The sequence below is a fragment of the Mandrillus leucophaeus genome, unplaced genomic scaffold (genome assembly GCF_000951045.1).
Source record: "Mandrillus leucophaeus isolate KB7577 unplaced genomic scaffold, Mleu.le_1.0 Scaffold169, whole genome shotgun sequence".
Classification (NCBI taxonomy): domain Eukaryota; kingdom Metazoa; phylum Chordata; class Mammalia; order Primates; family Cercopithecidae; genus Mandrillus; species Mandrillus leucophaeus.
The window spans coordinates 5,912,749-5,932,643 of record NW_012101687.1 but is presented as its reverse complement, the minus strand read 5'-3'; the positions used below and the strand labels follow the sequence as shown (position 1 = coordinate 5,932,643).

The 19,895-nt window shown below is 35.1% G+C and overlaps 1 protein-coding gene across 4 annotated transcripts in view; it reads left to right on the top strand.

Annotated features, from left to right (window-relative positions):
* Positions 1-19,895, top strand: part of PTPRR (protein tyrosine phosphatase, receptor type, R) — a 309,826-nt gene that overhangs the window by 216,493 nt on the left and 73,438 nt on the right. For all 4 annotated transcript variants that reach the window (XM_011976642.1, XM_011976644.1, XM_011976645.1 and 1 more), the window contains 2 exons: positions 13,626-13,812; positions 16,697-16,781. In XM_011976642.1, coding sequence (XP_011832032.1) covers positions 13,626-13,812; positions 16,697-16,781 — 272 coding nt within the window. The remainder of the gene's footprint in view (positions 1-13,625; positions 13,813-16,696; positions 16,782-19,895) is intronic.

Genomic DNA, 19,895 nt, shown 5'->3' with positions numbered 1-19,895 from the left:
GAAATTTTTGTAGAGATGGACTTTCGCCATGTTCCTTAGGCTGGTCTCAAACTCCTGGGCTCATGCAATCTGCCCACCTCGGCCTCCCAAAGTGCTGGGAGTAAAGATGAGAGCCACTGCACCCCGTGTATAGGAGAAACTTATATTATGTTCCTACAGATAAATTTGCATGAATAAGCAATTATATAGTGGAAGACTCTCCATGGCAACATTGTTGGTAATAGCAAAAAGAATTGGAAATAAATATCTAGTAATAGATATTTTCATATATATTATTGTGTATTTACTTATGAAATCCACATTATTGTTCTAATAAGACCAATTTTTCAATATATAATGTAAAGTGGGGAAAAAGTTGCAAAAACTATATGAAATTTTATGATCCAGTTTATAGTTGTCTTTGTAAGTGCGTGGGCGATTGAGAGAAGGGTACATAACACAAATTGTGGTGAGCTGTGAGAAGCAGAGCCAGAAAATCAGGAGGTGGGAAGAACTAGGGGAAGAGTGCTTTCTTTTTCATTTGCTTCCTTCTGCATTATTTGAAAACTTTAGTAGAAGTATGTATTAATTTTATAATTAACATTTTAATAATGAAAACAAGGCATTGTTTTCCTTGAATTAATAGATATTGATATCATAGATATGTCTATTCAACATAAAATGAAGTGGAACTAGAACAGTAACCGCATTATTTGAAGAATAATGTAGGCAGACACAGTCATGAAGACTACAGAGATACCTTCGGGTATCTACTTCAGAGTAACTAAGTAGGGCCAAAACTTCACTTTTAATCTATGCTGTGTCTCCATAACTGATTGGATAAGACCTACCACATTAGGAGGGTTGCTCTGCTTCACTTGCTCTTCCAATTTAAATGTTACTCTCGTCCAAAACACGCTCAGAGAAACACCCACAATGAGGTTTGACCAAATACGCAGGCAACCCATGACCCAGTCAACTTGACATATAAAATTGATCATCACAAATACTATCAAAAAGTGAAAAGACAATTCATAGAATGGGAAGGCATATATGTGATAAGGGTCTAGTGTCCAGAATATATACATAATTTTACAACACAAAATAAAAAGACAACCCAAATTAAAAATAGACCAAGGATTTCATTAGGCATTTATTCATAGAATATATGTAAACGTCCAGTAAGCCAATGAAAATATGCTCAACATTGTTAGTCGTTAGGGAAATGTAACCAAACCCACAATGAGATGCCACTTCACACCTACTAGGATGGCTATTACTAAAAAAAAAAAAAAAAGGGCAACAGCAAGTATTAGCAAGAATGTGGAGAAATTGGAACTCTCAGACATGGCAGGTGGAAACATAAAATGGTGCAGGCACTTTGGAAAAGAACCTGGTAGTTTCTCAAAAAGTTAAACGTAGTTACCATATAACCCAGAAATTCCATTCCTAGGTGTATACCCAAAAGAAATGAAAGCACATATTCACGCAAAACTTAAACACAGTCATAGCAAAATAATTCGTACTAGCCAAAAGTGGAAATAACCCAAATGTCCATCAACTGATGAATGAATACACAAAATGTGGGTGTATCCATACAATGGAATATATTGTGCCATGAAAAGTAATGTAGTACTGATAGATGCTACAACGTGGATGAACCGTGAAAACATTATGCTAAGTAAAAGAAGTCAGACAAGACACAAGAGGCCATATGTTGTATGACTCCATTTATATGAAATGTCCAAAGCAGGTAAATCTATAGACACACATGTATATTAGTGGTTTCTAGAGCTTGGAGAGAGAGAGAAATACAAAGTAACTGCTAGTGAGCAGGGAGAATTTTTTGGGGGTGGGGTTGGTGAGGAAAATGTTTTAAAATTGATTGTGGTGATTCTTATACAACTAAGTGACTATACTAAAAACCATTGAATTGTACACTTTGGAAATGTGAATTTTGTTGTACATAAATTATATCTCAATAAAAATGAGGAGGCAGTATATATAACTTTAGTTTTCTATCATAAATGTTACCCATTAATATTATATAAAATTGGTTGGGAATTGCTTCTGGGCATTTTTTCATTTTGTTTGATTTAGTTAAAGCATGCTAATTTAGAACATTTTTATTTCTGGGAAAGCAAAGGGATATATTTCTTATAGCAAGCATAAAAGCGTCCTTTACATGACAAATTTCAATTCACTCTTTAAAATGTGTATATTTTGCATTCCAGAAATACTTATTTTTTTACCAGTCCATCTGCTCCTTGGACATAATATAGATAATAAAACACAGTATCAAAAATAAAAACTCCTTACTTTGTCTGGTATGACTAATATCTGCACTTGGGTGAATGGCTATTTGATTTTCAGGGTTATCTTGCAATTATTTTATCTGACACTAGATGAGAAAGGACCCAGAAAAAAAATGAATTATTATGAATGGCATCAAATCAACAAATCCCAGTTGCTTACGGGGAGAGGTTTATTTTAACTATTGGCAACTGTGTTCAATAATTTATATTTAGGCATTCATCCATGTACCGATAACATGATTGTGTATTTATGCTGGCAAGAATCTGATCACAGTGATCAAATCAAGTGCATTCTCTTCATTTAATGCTAATACAGCCCCTCCAGGTAATTGACGCCTTCCTTCCTTCCACCTGAAGACTGATGACACTTTAAATATGATCTGTGGCCACAGAGTAGCCCAGCAAAGTCATTGACTCTCCACTGACCAAAAGGAAGCAACTCCCTACTCTGAAATTCCAAGGTGAAAGGCCAGTGACTTGTAGGGAGCAAAGGTCATCCTGGTTTATTTGCAAAGCACCTAACTGACCAAAGCCCACGATTATATGGTGGGTGGTACACTTCTAAATGAACACTGAACAAACACAGGAATGTATATTTAAATAACTTACTGTTCTTGGGTAAACATTTGGAGAAACTCTGGAGAGAGTAGATTTTCATAATTTTGATTGAGAGTTCATTTTAGGTAAAGGCAGACCTTGATGTGCCCTGGTTAATGACTTAAGATATCTGCTTTTTATATCAAATGACTGAGATGGATTCTAGAATCTTTCAGATAGATATTAAAGGGTACTTTTAAAAATACATAATCCTTGGCATAAATGTAAAAATTTTCTTTGTGAATATTTAACTTTATAAATGTTTCTTTCCAATGACTAAAAACAGATTTAAGGATTTGGAATTAAAATAAAGGGCTCTTTTTTAACTTCTATGTTAAGTTCAGAGGTACATGTGCAGGTTCGTTACATAGGTAAACTTGTGTCATGGGGGTTTGTTGTACACATTATTTCATCACCCAGGTTAATACCTACTACCCCTTAGTTGTCCTACTACCCCTAAATATAAATAAATATACCAAATATAATTATACTTAATAATCCTACTACCCCTTAGTTATTTTTTTCTGATCCTCTTCCTCCTCCCACTCTCCACCCTCCAATAGGCCCCACCAGCGTGTGTTTTTCCCCTCTGGGTATCCATGTGTTCTCATCATTTGGCACCCATTTATAAGGGAGAATATGTAGTATTTGGTTTTCTGTTCCTGTGTTAGTGTGCTAAGGCTAATGGCCTCCAGCTCCATCCATGTCCCTGCAAAGGACATAATCTCATTCTTTTTTATGACTGCATAGTATTCCGTGGTGTATATGTAGCTCATTTTCTTTATCCATCCATCATTACTGGGCATTTAGGTTGATTCCATGTCTTTGCTGTTGTGAATAGTGCTGCAATGAACATATGTGTGAATATGTCTTTATAATAGAGCAATTTATATACCTTTGGGTATATGGGATTGCTGGGTCAAATGATATTTCTGTCTTTAGGTCTTTGAGGAATTGCCACGCTGTCTTTCACAATAGTTGAATTAATTTACACTCCCACTAACAGTGTATAAGCATTCCTTTTTCTCCACAACCTCACCAGTATATGTCATTTTTTGACTTTTTATTATTTTTTTCCTTTTTTAATTTAAATTTATTTATTTATTATTATTATTATTATACTTTAAGTTCTAGGGTACATGTGCATAACGTGCAGGTTTGTTGACTTTTTAATAGTAGCCATTCTAACTGGTATGAGGGTATCTCATTGTGGTTTTGATTTGCATTTCTCTAATTATCAGTGATGTTGAGATTTTTTTCCATATGGTTGTTGACTGCATCTATATCTTCTTTTGGGAAGTGTCTGTTCATGTCCTTTGCTCACCGTTTAATAACAATTTTTTCTTGCAAATTTAAGCTCCTTATAGATGCTGGATATTAGACCTTTGTCTGATGCAAAGTTGCCAAAATTTTCCCCCATTCTGTAGGTTGTCTGTTATACTCTGTTGATAGTTTCTTTTGCTGTACAAAAGCTCTTTAGTTTAATTAAATCCCATATGTCAATTTTTCCTTTTGTTGAAATCATTTTTGACATCTTCATCATGAAATGCCTATGTCCTTGCCTATGGCTTGAATGGTATTGCCTAGATTTTCTTACAGGATTTTTATAGTTTGGGTTTTTACATTTAAGCCTTTGAAGCATCTTGAGTTAATTTTTGTATATGATGTAAGGAAGGGATCCAGTTTTAATTTTCTGCATATGGCTAGCCAGTTCTCCCAGCACCATTTATTGAATAGGGAATACTTTCCCATTGCTTGTTTTTGTCAGGTTTGTTGAAGATCAAATAGTTGTAGGCATGCAGCCTTATTTCTGGCATCTCTATTCTGTTCCATTGGTCTCTGTGTCTGTTTTTGTCCCAATACCATGCTGTTTTGGTTACCGTAGCCCTGTACTATAGTTGAAGTCAGGTAGCATCATGCCTCCAGATTTGTTCTTCTTGCTTAGGAGTGTGTTGGCTATTCGGGCTCCTTTTTGGTTCCATATGAATTTTAAAATGGCTTTTCTAGTTCTGTGAATAATCTTTCTCAAAAATTGTTGTAACAATTAAGTGAGATAATTCAGGTAAGCCATTTCTTACAAACTTGGCTTAATTAATGTTAAGTGCTATCATTGAATCTATAAATTGTTTTGGGTAGTATGGCCATTTTAATAATATTAATTCTTCCTATACATGAACATGGAACGGTTTTCCATTTGTTTGTATCATCTCTGATTTATTTGAGCAGTGTTTTGCAGTTCTCCTTGTAGAAGTCTTTCATCTCCCTAGTTAGCTGTATTCCTAGGTTTTGTTTTGTTTTTTTTTTTGTTTGTTTTTTTTTTTTGCGGCAATTGTGAATGGGAGTTCGTTCCTGATTTGCCTCTTGGCTTGACTGTTGTTGGTGTACAGGAATGCTAGTGATTTTTGCACATTGTACATTGATTTTGTATCCTGAGACTCTGCTGAAGTTGTTTATTAGCTTCAGAAGCTTCTGGGCTGAAACTATGGGTTTTCTAGATATAGGATCATGTCATCTACAAACAGGGATAGTTTACTTCCTCTTTTCCTATTTGAATGCTCTTTATTTCTTCCTCTTGCCTGATTTCTCTGGCCAGGACGTCCAATACTATGTTGAGTACAAGCGGTGAAAGAGGGCGTTCTTGTCTTGTGCTGGTTTTCAAGGGGAATGCTTCCAGCTTTTGCCCATTCAAGTATGATGTTGGCTGTGGTTTTGTCATATATGACTCTTAGTATTTTGAGGTATGCTCCTTTAGTACCTAGTTTATTAAGAGTTTTTAACACGAATGGATGTCGAATTTTATCCTTTTCTGTATCTATTGAGATAGCCATGTGGTTTTGTCTTTAGTTCTGTTTATGTGATGAATTACATTTATTGATTTGTATATGTTGAACCAACTTTGCATCCCAGGATAAAGCCTACTTGATCTTGGTGGGTAAGCTTTTTGATGTGCTGCTGAATTTTGTTTGCCAGTATTTTAGTGAGGATTAATGAATCAATGGTCATCAAGGATACTGGCCAGAAGTTTTCTTTTTTATTGTATCTCTGCCAGGTTTTGGTATCAGGACAATAGGTGTCATTTCTGGTCTTACAAATAAATGAATATATTTAATTTATTTGTAATGGTCAGGATTAAAAGGGTTCTTTGGTAGTTGATTGCATAAAGAGACGGGGATTATTCATTGTATTGTGCTACCTAGAAAATGCCGTGTGTCTGTGTGTGTGTGTGTGTGTGTGTATTTGTATTTGTATTTGTATTTAAATCAGCTGAAATTCAAAGAAGACTTCTCATTTCACAAGGAATGACTTAGTCATTGAGACTTATTAATTTTTTAGCATTATCTTTTTCTTAACTAATTATATAAACTAGAAAAATTAACTTAGGAACTAAAAATAGGACTACCATCATTTTGTTATTTTGTTGAAAGGGAAACAGCCTCCTCACCATGAATGACAGTCAAAACAATACCAAATGCCAAAAAAAAAGAGTAAAAATTAATCATCCTTGGTTACAAAACAAAGGGGTAGATTTTCTTCCTTTTTCTGAACAAAATTAACATAGATCTTTAGGATGTTAATGCTCAGACTTTATTGATGCTTAAACAAGATTCAAACTGAATCACAACTGTAACATTTACCTACATAAGCTTGGCTTCTGCACTCAAAATTTTCAGACTCCTGTTTAACATGGTTCCCCCAATTCCTGTATTTTCAGGAGGATTGAAAAAACCATCAAAGCACAGTAATTACATATAGCATCCCTCTAACCAATTCATTTGCAACTGTTCATCCACACAGACATCAAAAGTGTTGCTCTCCATGTGTTCATGACTGGGTACAACAGGAAAACTCAAGTCAAAGTCTTTGGCCTCAATGTGTTCACACTTTACTGCAAATCATTTCTAGTGAATATGATATATATTGGATACATATTGGGAAAATTGCTGAGAAGTCTCAGAGGATAGAGTCCCCGGCATTTGGAGGATTGAACCTGAAAGTGTTGGGGCAAGCTCATTTGAGGCATAGAGAACAGAGCTGCAGGTAGATTGTCTGCCTGGGACACAGGTCTGGATAAGAATGTGACAGGAGATAAGGCTGGAGAAATACACAGTAGATAGATTAGGAAGCATCTTATGTCTAAAGGGTAGCTACTTGTGGGTTTTATCATATTTTCAGTGCTCAGACATCATTCCAGTGAAATCTGGAAAAAATATATCGAACTAGGAGGTTTTAGAGTTAGGAAAGCTTGCTAAGGAACAACTGCAAAGATCTGAACCAAAGATGAAGAGAGTTTGAGCTACATCAATATCAGCAAGCTCCAAGAGTCTGTCTTCATGCCTCTTCCACACTGCGAGTGTCCACTGACTTCTTCAAACTCAAGAGATTTTGAGTTAGTTTTTAAGACTTCTTGACTGAAAAGTAATTAGGAAAATGCACAAACATTGAAGTACAAGGATGTTCATTACAGTTTTGTTTATAGTGGTGAAAAAATTGAAAATGACTTAGTGTCCAAAAATAAGGTATTGGTTAACTAACTATAACACATCTCAATAATGGAATACTATCAATTGTTTGAAAAGAGTGTTTAAAAAAACTTGAGAACATGAAAAGACATTCATGATATAGTTAGTTTTTTAAAAAAGTAAATAATATGCAATGGTTCTGTGCCTATTTCCTTTTTTAAAAAGTAAATCATAAAAGAATATATTGAATAAAAATCTAGATTTTTGTCATACATATAAGGACTTGAAGGACATATACAAAAAATATTCTTAGCAGTTTAAATATTGGTATCATGAAATTTGTAAAATCTCTATTTTTAGCTTTTGTCTAGTTAACAGGCATTATTTTTGAATCAGAAAAACATTGTTAATTTTAAAGACATTAGGTATAAGTGTTAAGGACTTGAAGTATAAAAAATAGTCCCAACTTAGACGACCATTGATTTTGCATGTGTAATACTGCTGCTAACTCTTAATTACTGACCAATTTTCTCAACTTTACCTCCTTCAAATGTTCATCAGTGTATACTCATGTAGCTCCCACATAGCTGTGTAGAGAGTGAAGTAAAAATCACCATGTTAATTATGATAATTCATATATGTTATTATATCCCAGACATTAGGCTGGAAATTTTCACATATTCTTGCTTATTTATCTTTTATGGTGTGAGTCGCCTTTGTGCGTTTTATTATTATTCCCATTTGCCTATTATCTAGTCTAAGATCCAAGTTGCTTAAGCGAAATACAGAACAATGATTAAACTCATTTGCTGAGGTCAATATTTCAAGAGTAATGTGACAAGTTCAATGTATCTGGTTCTTTTAAATGATTGTTTTGATTTTTTTTTTTTGTAAAATAAGGGTGTAGTAAATTTTGCCTTGTCCTATACACATATAAAAGGTCAGACATCATTTTATGAATTCAAAACATTTATAGATTCAATCAAAAGGCATAGCAACATTCTATCTAGTGAGGTAGGTCCTTTCAGGTAGGAAAATGAATCATTTCCCACACTAAAAGTGTTCTCTATGTTAGAAGATTTTCTTTTAACTTTAGGGTGAAATTCATTTATCATCTTCCTGGGTTCATGCCTGGCATGTTCTATATTTATTATTATTTCTTCCCTACAGGATTTCCTTTGGGAAATTTTATTATGGATGGCCACAATACCTACTCATTTATTTCAGCTTCTTGAAATTGGTAACACTCCATTTATGTCACAATTTAACTTTCTTAGTGTTCCGTGTTTATTTCTGTTTTATCCTATCACCTTTCAAGTGATCCAGAAAGAGGGTTGGTACTATATATAATTTATTGGAAGACAAAGAGATGGAAACAGCATACTATTATTAAATGCTATTAACCTTGGGACTAAAAATCATAGAATTGGGAGTTGCAAAGAACTGCCGATGCCACTCAGTCCACTCAAAGTAAAGGAATTCCATCTCTCCATTTCTCCACTTTTGTCTCCTTCATTATTCAAATGAGCAAAAACTTGTGGGTTTTTTTCTTTTTCATTCTATTTAAGTAGAGTTATTCTAGAAAACTAAATATGTGGAAAAGCTGAATATGCAAAATTAAATAAGAAAAATTAAGTTGTGGGTGAGAGGGTTTAAGGCCACCTTTTATGACCAAGCCAAGACTGTCAGATTCATGGCCACTATAACACACAAGGATGAATAGTTGGACTAAAGGATTCAAGATCACATTTTCAGTTCTTAAGAGAACATCAACATTAAAGTTCTTGCTTCTCACCACATAAGAGTTGACGTGTACACTAATGAAGACAGCTCTAGACAAATTATGTATACTTTTTACAGAATCAAAAGAAAAGATCTCAGAGGTCAAATCTGTTTGCTTTCATTCTGTACTAAATTCTTCTTATAATCTTTAAAATCCGTATTTTTCCGTTCTCCAGTATTTCAAGATAAGCAGCTGCCACCGTTTCCCACTGAAACTTAATTTAATAATCCAATAGTTTCAGAAGTACATCTTCCGGGACTACAAGAAAAAATGATCATTTGTTTCATTTTGTTCTCTTACTTCCATTTCCATTCTTTATTGGGTGCTAAATGAGGTATACTGCTTGAAGTTTCACTGTTCTCAGTGACCAAAGTACTGCAAAAACAGTAGCATGTCTGAGAATGAGCCCGTAGACATGATACTGGAAATTTTAGCCCTTTCTGCCTAAATTCCGCTTCTAAAGTCTAGCATTATGGTCCTCAACTACCAGGAAAATAAATGTCTGGTTTCTGAGTTATTCCAACACTCAATTGTAATGTTACTATAATTTTAGCTATGTTTTCTTCCCACCTGTAAGTTATCGGAAACTGATGTCATTAGAATTGAACAATTTTGACCCAAAGTTGTTTATATTCTCTTGCTGAAATGGATGTGTCGCCCCGGCCCATAATATTTATACATATTTTCCTTTTTAGTTAATTATAATTAGCATGCTGTTTATTGCATTCCTTTTACTTTTCCCTAAGAATTTGCTTTTTCCTTCAATTGTTTGCATTGGTATCTTTTGAATTTCCTCCCTCTTATTTATTTTTTGGCATAAATAATAATTGGTGCTGCAGCAGGAGCTTGATAAAGCTTTTTATTATGTTCCCTTTTGTCCAACAGCAATCATGAGGCATTAAAAAGGCTAAACAGTTTGCCCACAGTTCCAAGACAAAATAAAAGTAAAGCTTTCAGTAGAGGTTGTTCTTATTTTTCACATTCCTTTTTTATTAAAGGTATAGTTCTCCTATTATTTATGTTGATTTTTTTTCTAAATTCTGTAGATTTTTTTTCATATGTCTTAATTGGAATTTTCCCATAAGTTTATATGTTTATCTTGTTTTTGAAATGTCTTTCTGACTGTAATATATAAATGGTTATTATTTAAGTCAGTTAGCATGAAAATGTTTCCACGAGTCTCTGCTTACCACAGAATCCTTAGAAAATTAACTCATTAAATCAAATAGACCCTAGACACGGGATCTCAAAAGCTTCTAATCTCCCAGGTTTAGGCAGATTTGTTTTGATTTTGGGAAATCAAAACAGAAGTCGATACACCCTCATGATGTTCTGGGTCCTCTTTTATCTGGCTTTTTAAATTTTTTTATTTCTGACATAGGATCTCACTCTGTCACCCAACCTGGAGTATGACAGTGGTGCAATCTTACCTCACTGCAACCTGGAACTCCCGGGCTCAGTCTTCCAGCCTCATCCTCCCAAATAGCTGAGACTACAGGCAAGCACTACAACATCTAGCTATTTTACTTTTTTGGAGAGACAGGGTCTTGCTATGTTGCCCTGGCCAGTCTCAAACTCCTGGCCTCAAGTGATCCTCCTGCCTCATTCTCCCAAAGTGCTGGGATTACAGGTGTTAGCCAACATCCCTGGACTCTTGTTGGGCTTTTTATAGTCTTACGGTGTCTATGACTGTTGCTTCTCTCTCATCTCTCTTACATAGGCCTGCCCCCCAATTTCAAAATATATTTTTATATGAGAGAACTCCAGTTCAAACTGCTTCTATGTTGTTCTTCAAAGTTGTATTAATTTATTCTCCTACACTTTTTTTCCTGCCAGTTTCTTTAACTCTCTGCCAAAAACTCACCTATTAAACATTTGCTTTCAAAGCCCAACTTAAATGACTTCTACCTCATGAATCTGCTCTGACCACTCTAGATGGAAGAGACCTCACCATCTAAAGCATGAGCATCACTCCATTGACAGAGGGCAGGCACTTTTGTCTCTGGAGGCTGAAAATTTGACTGAATGGCATGGTGATTTTAAATGGCATATGACTACCAATCCCTTAAGCAGCCTCTCTCAACTTCATACTAAAATGTCTATAAAGCCTACAAAAGCTGAGGTCTCACAAATGCCCTAAATATGAAGACCAATTGGTAAACTATTAGTAGAATCAGTAAGGATTTTCTGTCAATTTGAAGTCCAGAACTGAATTGAAAAACTTTAAAAACTACTTTCCCACTAAACATAGATTAAAATTCTTGGTCCATGAGTAGAACGACTCTTTGCTCTTCTTCAACTATTTGCCTCCTACTCAGAAGCACAGGAACCATATCAACCACCACCAAAAACCAGAAAAGAAAAAGTGGAGTGGGAAAATGATCCCTCTATTAGGTAGTCAGTATTTTATGAGCATCTATAATAAATGCTATTCCCTAATCCCTAACCCAGTGATCCAAAAGAGTTAAGAATAATAATAGGATGAGAAAAGGTTTTCAGAAACATGTCCCCCAAAATATATAGGCATTTCAATATTCATTTTTTAAAGTCAGTTGTGAGGGCAAATATAAAATTAACAGGAAAGAAAGTAATATTGATAAAATTTGCAGTGAAGATATGACTATGAATCCCTTCAAATAACACAGTGGCTGCAATGTACAAGGTAAAAACTGTTAGAAGGAAAAATAACAAGCACAATTATTGTGGAGGACTCACATACATATCTCAGGCTTTGACAAATCCAGTAGAAAAAAAGGAAGGAAAGAATAGGTTGGAATACGGTAATATCTTCAATAAAATAATAGTATAATAAATAAGGTGATATATATATGTGCAGATAGATACTTACAAACATATACACATAATCAAACTAGTTGCCAGCAAAACATCTGTGAAATATTTAGAAAATGTTATAGTGTTTATCTCAAAAAAAAATCAAGAAGTTTCAACCATTAAAAGGCCAGCCATTCTCTAATTTCCATGAACTATAACTGGAAATTATAAGGAAAATAAATGTCTAAACATACAGATATCCGTCAAATTAAAGTGGAAATTAAAATCTCAATTACAAACCATTTAGAAATTAACAAAAATGACATTACATATCAAATTATAGAATGGCAGCAAAAATGCAACCAGAGGCAGATTCATTAGAGAAGAAAACTGATAGATTTTTGTTAATGGATTTTGTTGTTGTTGTTTTTGTATATTCCAATAGTTTTCCACTGTTTGAAATTAAGCTGAAGCCACTATAATTATTTCTTAATGTCGCATTCTGGAGTAGGTATTAAAATACCAGAGGGCATAATTTGCTGGGACTAGCGTCTACTCTTGCTATCTTTATTCTCATATATTTTGGCCTGTTGTTCCCTGTTCTCTACTTCCTTGAGACGCCAACTACTTGGCACCATATTTAATCTGACACACACCTACGGCCCCTTTAAATGTAACAGTTCTTGTAAACACCATCTCTGACTTCAATTCTCAGTCTCTCACATGCTGTTTTATAGTTACCCCTTGGTCCACACAGCTGGTATTACTTGTAAAAGGCATCCTTACTTTCTACTCAGGACTCAGGGTCTGTATTAGTTGTAAGAGCATCACTTTGCCCCTCAACAGGAGAATGGGAATTATCAGAGGAAGATAAATTGTAACTCATTTTAAGGGTCTGTGATTTCTATGGCCCCTTTTAAGTTTACCGCAAAATTAAATGAATTCATATGTCAATTCACATATGCATGCACACATATGCACATAAATAGAGGATACAGAAGCCATCTTTTTAAATTTTTATCTATTGTTTTATTTATTTATTTTAGAGCCAAGGTCTCTCTCTGCTGCCCAGGCTGGCATGCAGTGGCACCATCACAGCTCACTGCAGCCTCAACCTCCCGGGCTCACACGATTCTCTCACCTCAGCCTCCCTAGTAGCTGAGACTACAAGTGTGGGTCACCACATCCAGCTGCTTTTTGTATGTTTTGTAGAGTCGGGGTTTTGCCATGTTGCCCAGGCTGGTCTTGAACTCTTGAGCTCAGACAATCCACCCACATCAGCCTCCCAAAGGGCTGGAATTGCCATCATGAACTTCCTCACCTGGCCCCAGAAGCCATTTTTTAGGGATTCTCTCAGAAGATATCTATAGATATAGACATGGATATATAGATATATAGCTTTTCCTAACTTTTTTTACTTTTCCTTAATTTTTCACTTAATATTATTAGCCAACCTATGATTTCTGTAATAAGTATATGCATTCATAAATTATAGCATATTTTCTCAATTTAGAGTTCTTTCCAACAACAAAATTGTTATTTTTCTCTAAAGGAACTATGGGTAGTTGCTATGGCCAACCATGGTACTAAAAGAGAAAATATAGTTGGTTGTAATTTCTGTGAAAGTTCCCACGGAGTTGTGTGCATGTACAGAAAGACAAGTTTTTGCAATCAAAATAATTATGTGGTGTTTAAACATAACATTCTTCTCCAATGTAGACGAGGGTCCAATGTATCTCTTACGTTGGACATGAGTAGCTTGGGGAATATTGAACCCTTTGTGGCTGTACCGACACCACGGGAAAAGGTAGCAATGGAGTACCTGCAGTCAGCCAGCCGAATTCTCACAAGGTCTCAGCTGAGGGACGTCGTGGCAAGTTCACATTTACTCCAAAGTGAATTCATGGTGAGCCTTCTGTTTGTTATTCGCTCTTCAGTCGGTATTTTGAAACACGGGGCGCTAGAGACATATGGAAATGATACTGTCCTATACTTAAGCAGCCTACAATAAACAAATGGCAAAGTGAAATGGTTTTAGATTCACTCCCGTCTCATCCACTATTGATAAGTATTAAAACTGGAATGTAAGAGCTAAGTTAAGGCAGAATACACAGGAAATGACCAAGCAACTAAGTGGTATAGGGAGCTGGGCAGAGAAGGGGCATTCCAGGACAAAGAATAGCCTTGCTGTCACTGTCTGGGGAATTAAACTGTTCCGTTTAACTGGAACATTGAAATCGAGGTGGGAAGTGGCAAAAGTTGAGCCTCAGAAGTATAAAAGAAACCCAAACCTTAATATATATTTAGAAGCTTGGACTTCATCTTGTGTTTTAGATAGATCATTCTATTTGCAGTGGAGTAGGCACTAAAAGGGAGCAGTTTAGAGGCTCTAGCATTAATCCTGTGGAATTGCATTAGTGGCCTAAACTAATACAGTAGAAGGGAAAATGGAGAGAATCTGTAGGAATTTACAAGAAGTGGGATTAATTGAATGAGGCAGCCAAAAGTAATGGAAAAGCCAGGGGTTGATATTCGTGTTTTTGTCTTGGCCAGCAGGGTACATATGGTGCCCTTTAATGAAATAAGGAACACAGGAGGAAGGCCAAGTGTGGGCTAAAAAGAATGATGAATTCAGTTTTAGACATACCAGTGTTGCTGGTGAAAGCTTAAAGCATGATAACATATATCAACTCAGAGAACATGAAGTCAGATTAAATCTTCTTATGTCTAATTGTTGCCCAAGGGAAATATTGACTTTATTGATCACCTCTTGCATTTTAAATCAGTTGTACATCTTAAGCCATATTGGTTGAGTACATAAATTGATTATTCTAGGGTCACTTCAGGCATTTGCAGCCACCCTAATGGTGAAAGATTCGGCGATGGGTTGGATCTACTATTAGCCCCATCAACTATTATTAAGTGTCCAAAGTAAAATACAAACATGAACATCAGACTCTGTGGTGTATCATATTTTACATGTGAAGAAAATGAGTCCTGTAGGAATGAAAGAACAAGTCAGTGGTCACACAGCTAGCCAAAGGCACACCTAGAGCTTTTTCTTTCTAGAACTGCAGACAGCTCTTTGTTTATGAAATAAGACCTTACCATAGCCCACTTCCCTGAAAGGAAATTGAAGGCCAAGAAGGAGTACCCAGGAGAAAGAGAATGCTGGAAGATGACAGATTGTCAGTGTGTGTCAGAAAACAGAAGGTGAGAAGGAAGAAGGGGAGGAATAAAGATATTACCTTTGTGGCTTTGCCCAAAGACACTGACATGCTTGAAATTACCAAACATGAACATGTGTTTTCCATTGAATATTCAACAATTTTGCTTATTTTTATAACTTGGAATTAACAGGTTAAAACATTTAGTTGGAGCAGAAAATAGGGATAAATATCATGGATAGCTAGCATAGTGCAAGTATAGGAAAAAGTATTTTAAAAGTAAGTAAGTTGGGGCCAGGTGTGGTGGCTCACGCTTGTAATCCCAGCTACTCAGGAAGCTGAGATGGGAGGATCACTTGAGTCCAGGAGTTTGAGGTTACAGTGAGCTATGATTGTGCCACTGCACACTGACCTAGGTGACAGAGCGAGACCTCATCTCTAAAAATAAATAAATTAACAAACAGCTGTTTCTCTCTGTAGACCAAGTCTCAAATTTATGTAGTCCGGCTTTTCTGAAATTTTCATATTGACCAAAAACTAGGATAATCTGAATGAATTTAAAGATGATTTATTTTATTTCAACAAATATTAGACTGCTAAGTTAAATTTTCTACCGGAGAAAGTTTAAGCAGTAAAAATATTATTTTATTTGATCAAAGATTTAATATCAGTCATTAAATAACATAAAAGTCATTTTGTTCACATTAATCTTATCAAAGTTAGAGAGCATACTGTTTTGTATAATCAAATCCTTAAACAAATGTTTGTTTGGATCTTTTTGAAAACTTTGGCTTGTTGCTTTATTTGTCCTGATTAGCTACAGATGCACACCTTTTTAGATCTAATGCACTTACATACAGCCACTCTTTTTCTATTGTTCCCTGTCCAATCACTTGAGGCACATAATGTATACTCTGACAAAATAAGAATATTAATGTTCTTGTTAAGTGGGAGAAACAGTGTTTGAATGCCTTTCACTAAAAACATTGCATTTACAACTACAAATGGAACAGTCCAATTATCAACCATTTCTTAATTCAAAAAAAGTCATGTCATCATCACTTGAATTAACAAAAAAGCCTTTATGTTTACCATTTTGAGAAAGAGGTTTTAGTAATCCTAAAAGAGTCACTATTAGTGTGAAAAGATAATGTTTTCACACTAATATATTTTAGCACTATTATATCACAAAATATAACATGTGTGTTACAATTTTTTAACACAAAAATTATAGTAAGATTTTTGGTACTAAAGTTACATAAAAACTAGAATATATTTGAATACATCTTTTTTTTAAAAAATTCACTTTTTAGCATCTGTCTAATCGTTCTAGCAATTATGTCACACCAGGATTCTTAAAATCTAACCAGTGTTATATGTCTCCTTGCTGACTACGTATTAAGCAATATTTTCTAACACAGAGAGCTGTTTCTTAGAAGTCAGCTTGTCCGGATGCAGCTGATACGTTTAGGAAAGGAAGGGTGTTGGTCCACCGAAGGTAGTAGGTCTGTTGTTTTTAAGTGGCTTTGAAGTCCAGTAGAACTCTGGATCAGATGGCCCCCTGTGAAGATTTTCTTTGTGGCAGTATTAGATACACTAGTTTGATATTACTTATTTTTGCAGGAAATACCGATGAACTTTGTGGATCCCAAAGAAATTGATATTCCGCGTCATGGAACTAAAAATCGCTATAAGACCATTTTGCCAAGTAAGCTTCTTGATTTTATAATTTGCATTGTATGTGGGGCAAGGGGAGGGATAGCATTAGGAGAAACACCTAATGTAGATATGGGTTGATGGGTGCAGCAAAAGCAAACCACCACAGCACATGTATACCTATGTAACAAACCTGCACATTCTCCACATGTATCCCAGAACTTAAAGTATAAATAATAATAATAATTTACATGGTAAAGCACAAGACAAGTCTTCCTATTAACCCTTACCTCAGCATTTCCAATTCTTACAATACCCACCTTCGTATCAAATTTGGAATTACAAACACATGTCAAGACTAATAATCATTAAAGTTATCTGAAGTTAATGATTTTGCTTTTTTACTCTTATAATAATGTCCAGGTCACAATTCCAATAGACACATATTCTAAAATTTTGTTGTGCCACACATTATGGCTACCTGATTTTTGTCAAGGGTCAAACAACTCAATGGGAAAAGGACAGTCTTTTCAACAAATGGACCAGAAACACCCAGATATCCACATGCCAAAAAATGAAGTTGGAGACAAAAATTGATTCAAAATGGACCAGAGACCTACACATAGGAGCTAGAACTACAAAACTCATAGACAAAAACAGCTGTAAATCTTCATGACCTTCAATTAGTCAGTGGTTTCTTAGATAAGCCAGCAAAAGCCCAAACAGCAACAACCAAAAACAACTGAACTTCATTAATATTAAAAAGTTTTGTGCTTCAAAGGATACCTTTAAGGAAGTGAAAAGACAACTGATAGAATGGAAGAAAATAAGTATTTGCAAATCATGTATCTGATAAGGTACCTGTATCTGCAATATGCAAATCTTACAACTCAGTAATAAAAACACAACCCAAAAAATAAACAGAAGATTTCAATAGCTATTTCTCCCTAGAAGATGTACAAATGACCAACAAGCATATTAAAAGATATTTAACATCACTAGCCATCAGGGAAATCAAAACTACAGCAAGACAGTACTTTATATCCATGAGGATAGCTATAATTTTAAAAATAGGCAATAAAAAATGCTGGCAAGGATGTAGAGAATTGGAAACTTAACACTATAGTTTTAAGTACAGATACAGCTACTTAGGAAAACAGTTTGACAGTTCCTTAAAAGATAAAACTGAGTTGCTATATGACCTGGACACCCTACTTCCAGGTAAATATTACCTAAAAGAAATGAAACATGTGGTTCACACAAAAATGATTCAAAAACATTTATAACAGCGTTATTCATAATAGTCAAAGAGTGGCAACCATCAGCTGAGAAATGGATAGATAAAATGTAGTATAGTCACACAACAGAATCAATAAAAGAGAACAAGGTGCTGATGAACCTTGAATGAATCTTGAAAACATCATGCTAAGTGAAAGAAGCCAGACACAAAAGACCTCGTATTTTGTAGTCCATTTATATGAAATGTCCAGATAGCCAAATCTAGACAGACAGAAAGTATCTTAGTGGTTGCTTAGCATTAGGGGATATGGAGAATGACTGCTAAAGGACCTGTATTTATTTTGGGGCTAATTGAATGTTATAAAATTGATTTACAGTGATTGTTGCACAGCTCTGTGAAAAAAAAAAAAAAAAAACTGTGATGGCACATGAAATGGGGGGATTGTATAGAATGTGAATTATTTCTCAATAAAACTATTACCAAAAAAATGTCACTGTGCCTAACAATGACCTAGAGTCCTTGTTAGTCCTGTGCCCCACCCCAGGGATTTCGTTTAAGTAGATCTGCTGTTGAGCACAGAAAGCTACTTTTAGGAAACACTTAGGTGATTCCAATACAGATGAAACCAGGACCCACTTTGAGAACTACTACTGTATGTGAAACTAGACTGAGCTTCACGGAATTTATTAATGTCAAGCAATGACCTGAATGCCAGGGACCAGTAAGAAATAAGAAACAGTCTATAAAATCAAGGAGGTCACAGACTAGAAAGGAGAGTCATATAAATGATAATTATGCTCAGTGCATAGGCCAGAATAAAGATACTGCCTAAGCAGTGTAGGAGTTCAGAGAGGACTGGGTAATTAATTCTGCTCAGAGAAATTAGGCAAAAAAAAAAAAAAAAAAATGGAGAGGAAGTAATATTTTCTATGACTAAACAAACAGATATAGTTGGAGTTTTGGCAAAATCAGTAAACATCTCATGACAAAGCTCAGGAAAGGTAGAGCCACAAAGTCTTTTTAAGTTTTGACATTGAAATAGTAATCTTCAAAATTTAGTTCATTAACTCATTCATAAGACACCCAATTCTTTATATTCATAGTAACAGTGATATAATTAAAGAATTACTGTCAATACTGTCTTTGGCCTTCCCCTTCTGGTGGAATTGGAAATGCATTGTTAACCTATAACATATTTTAACTGCTGTATATAGTTAAATCTATTTACCTAAAGTAGAGTCACCATTGGAAGTTATTTTATGTCTATACTTGGCCAAAGGGGATGAAAGTGCTGCGTGTTAGAATTAGTGTTCTCTCTCTCTCTGTTAAAATTTTTATCAAAATACACCAAACATAAGTAATAAGGGAATACACCTCCATCACAATTTTATATACCCAAACCATCATCTAATTTTAGAAAGATTTGGAAATTATTAGCATTAGTTCAGAGTTCAGCCTTCTCCATTTCCTGCCCTGATGATATCAGACAACTGCTTTACAGTCCTGTGTCAGCTTTTCCGTTCACAGAACTGGGTGGACCTCTGAATTCAGGGCACCTGTGCTGACAGCTGATGTTGCAAACGATGAATTTTCTGTTGAAAATGTCTGCAGCCTGAATGCCCCACCCACCACCCCCTGTTGCACAAAATATAATTTAGGAAATACAGCTTAGAAAAGCCACGCTATTGGGTGAAAGTATCCAAAATGCCTGGAATGAATACAGAAAGATGTTCTTTATGATTTTAGACTGTAATATGAGCTAAACTTGAAATAGTATATAAAATGGTGATTATTAAATGATCAAGATTTTAAACATTATGATTGTTTTTAGTTTTAACCTACACTAAACTCTTCTTAGTTCTAAAAGCTTGACAGCTTGTACATAACAGCAACATTATACAATTCTGAGAATGCCTTGCAACAGAT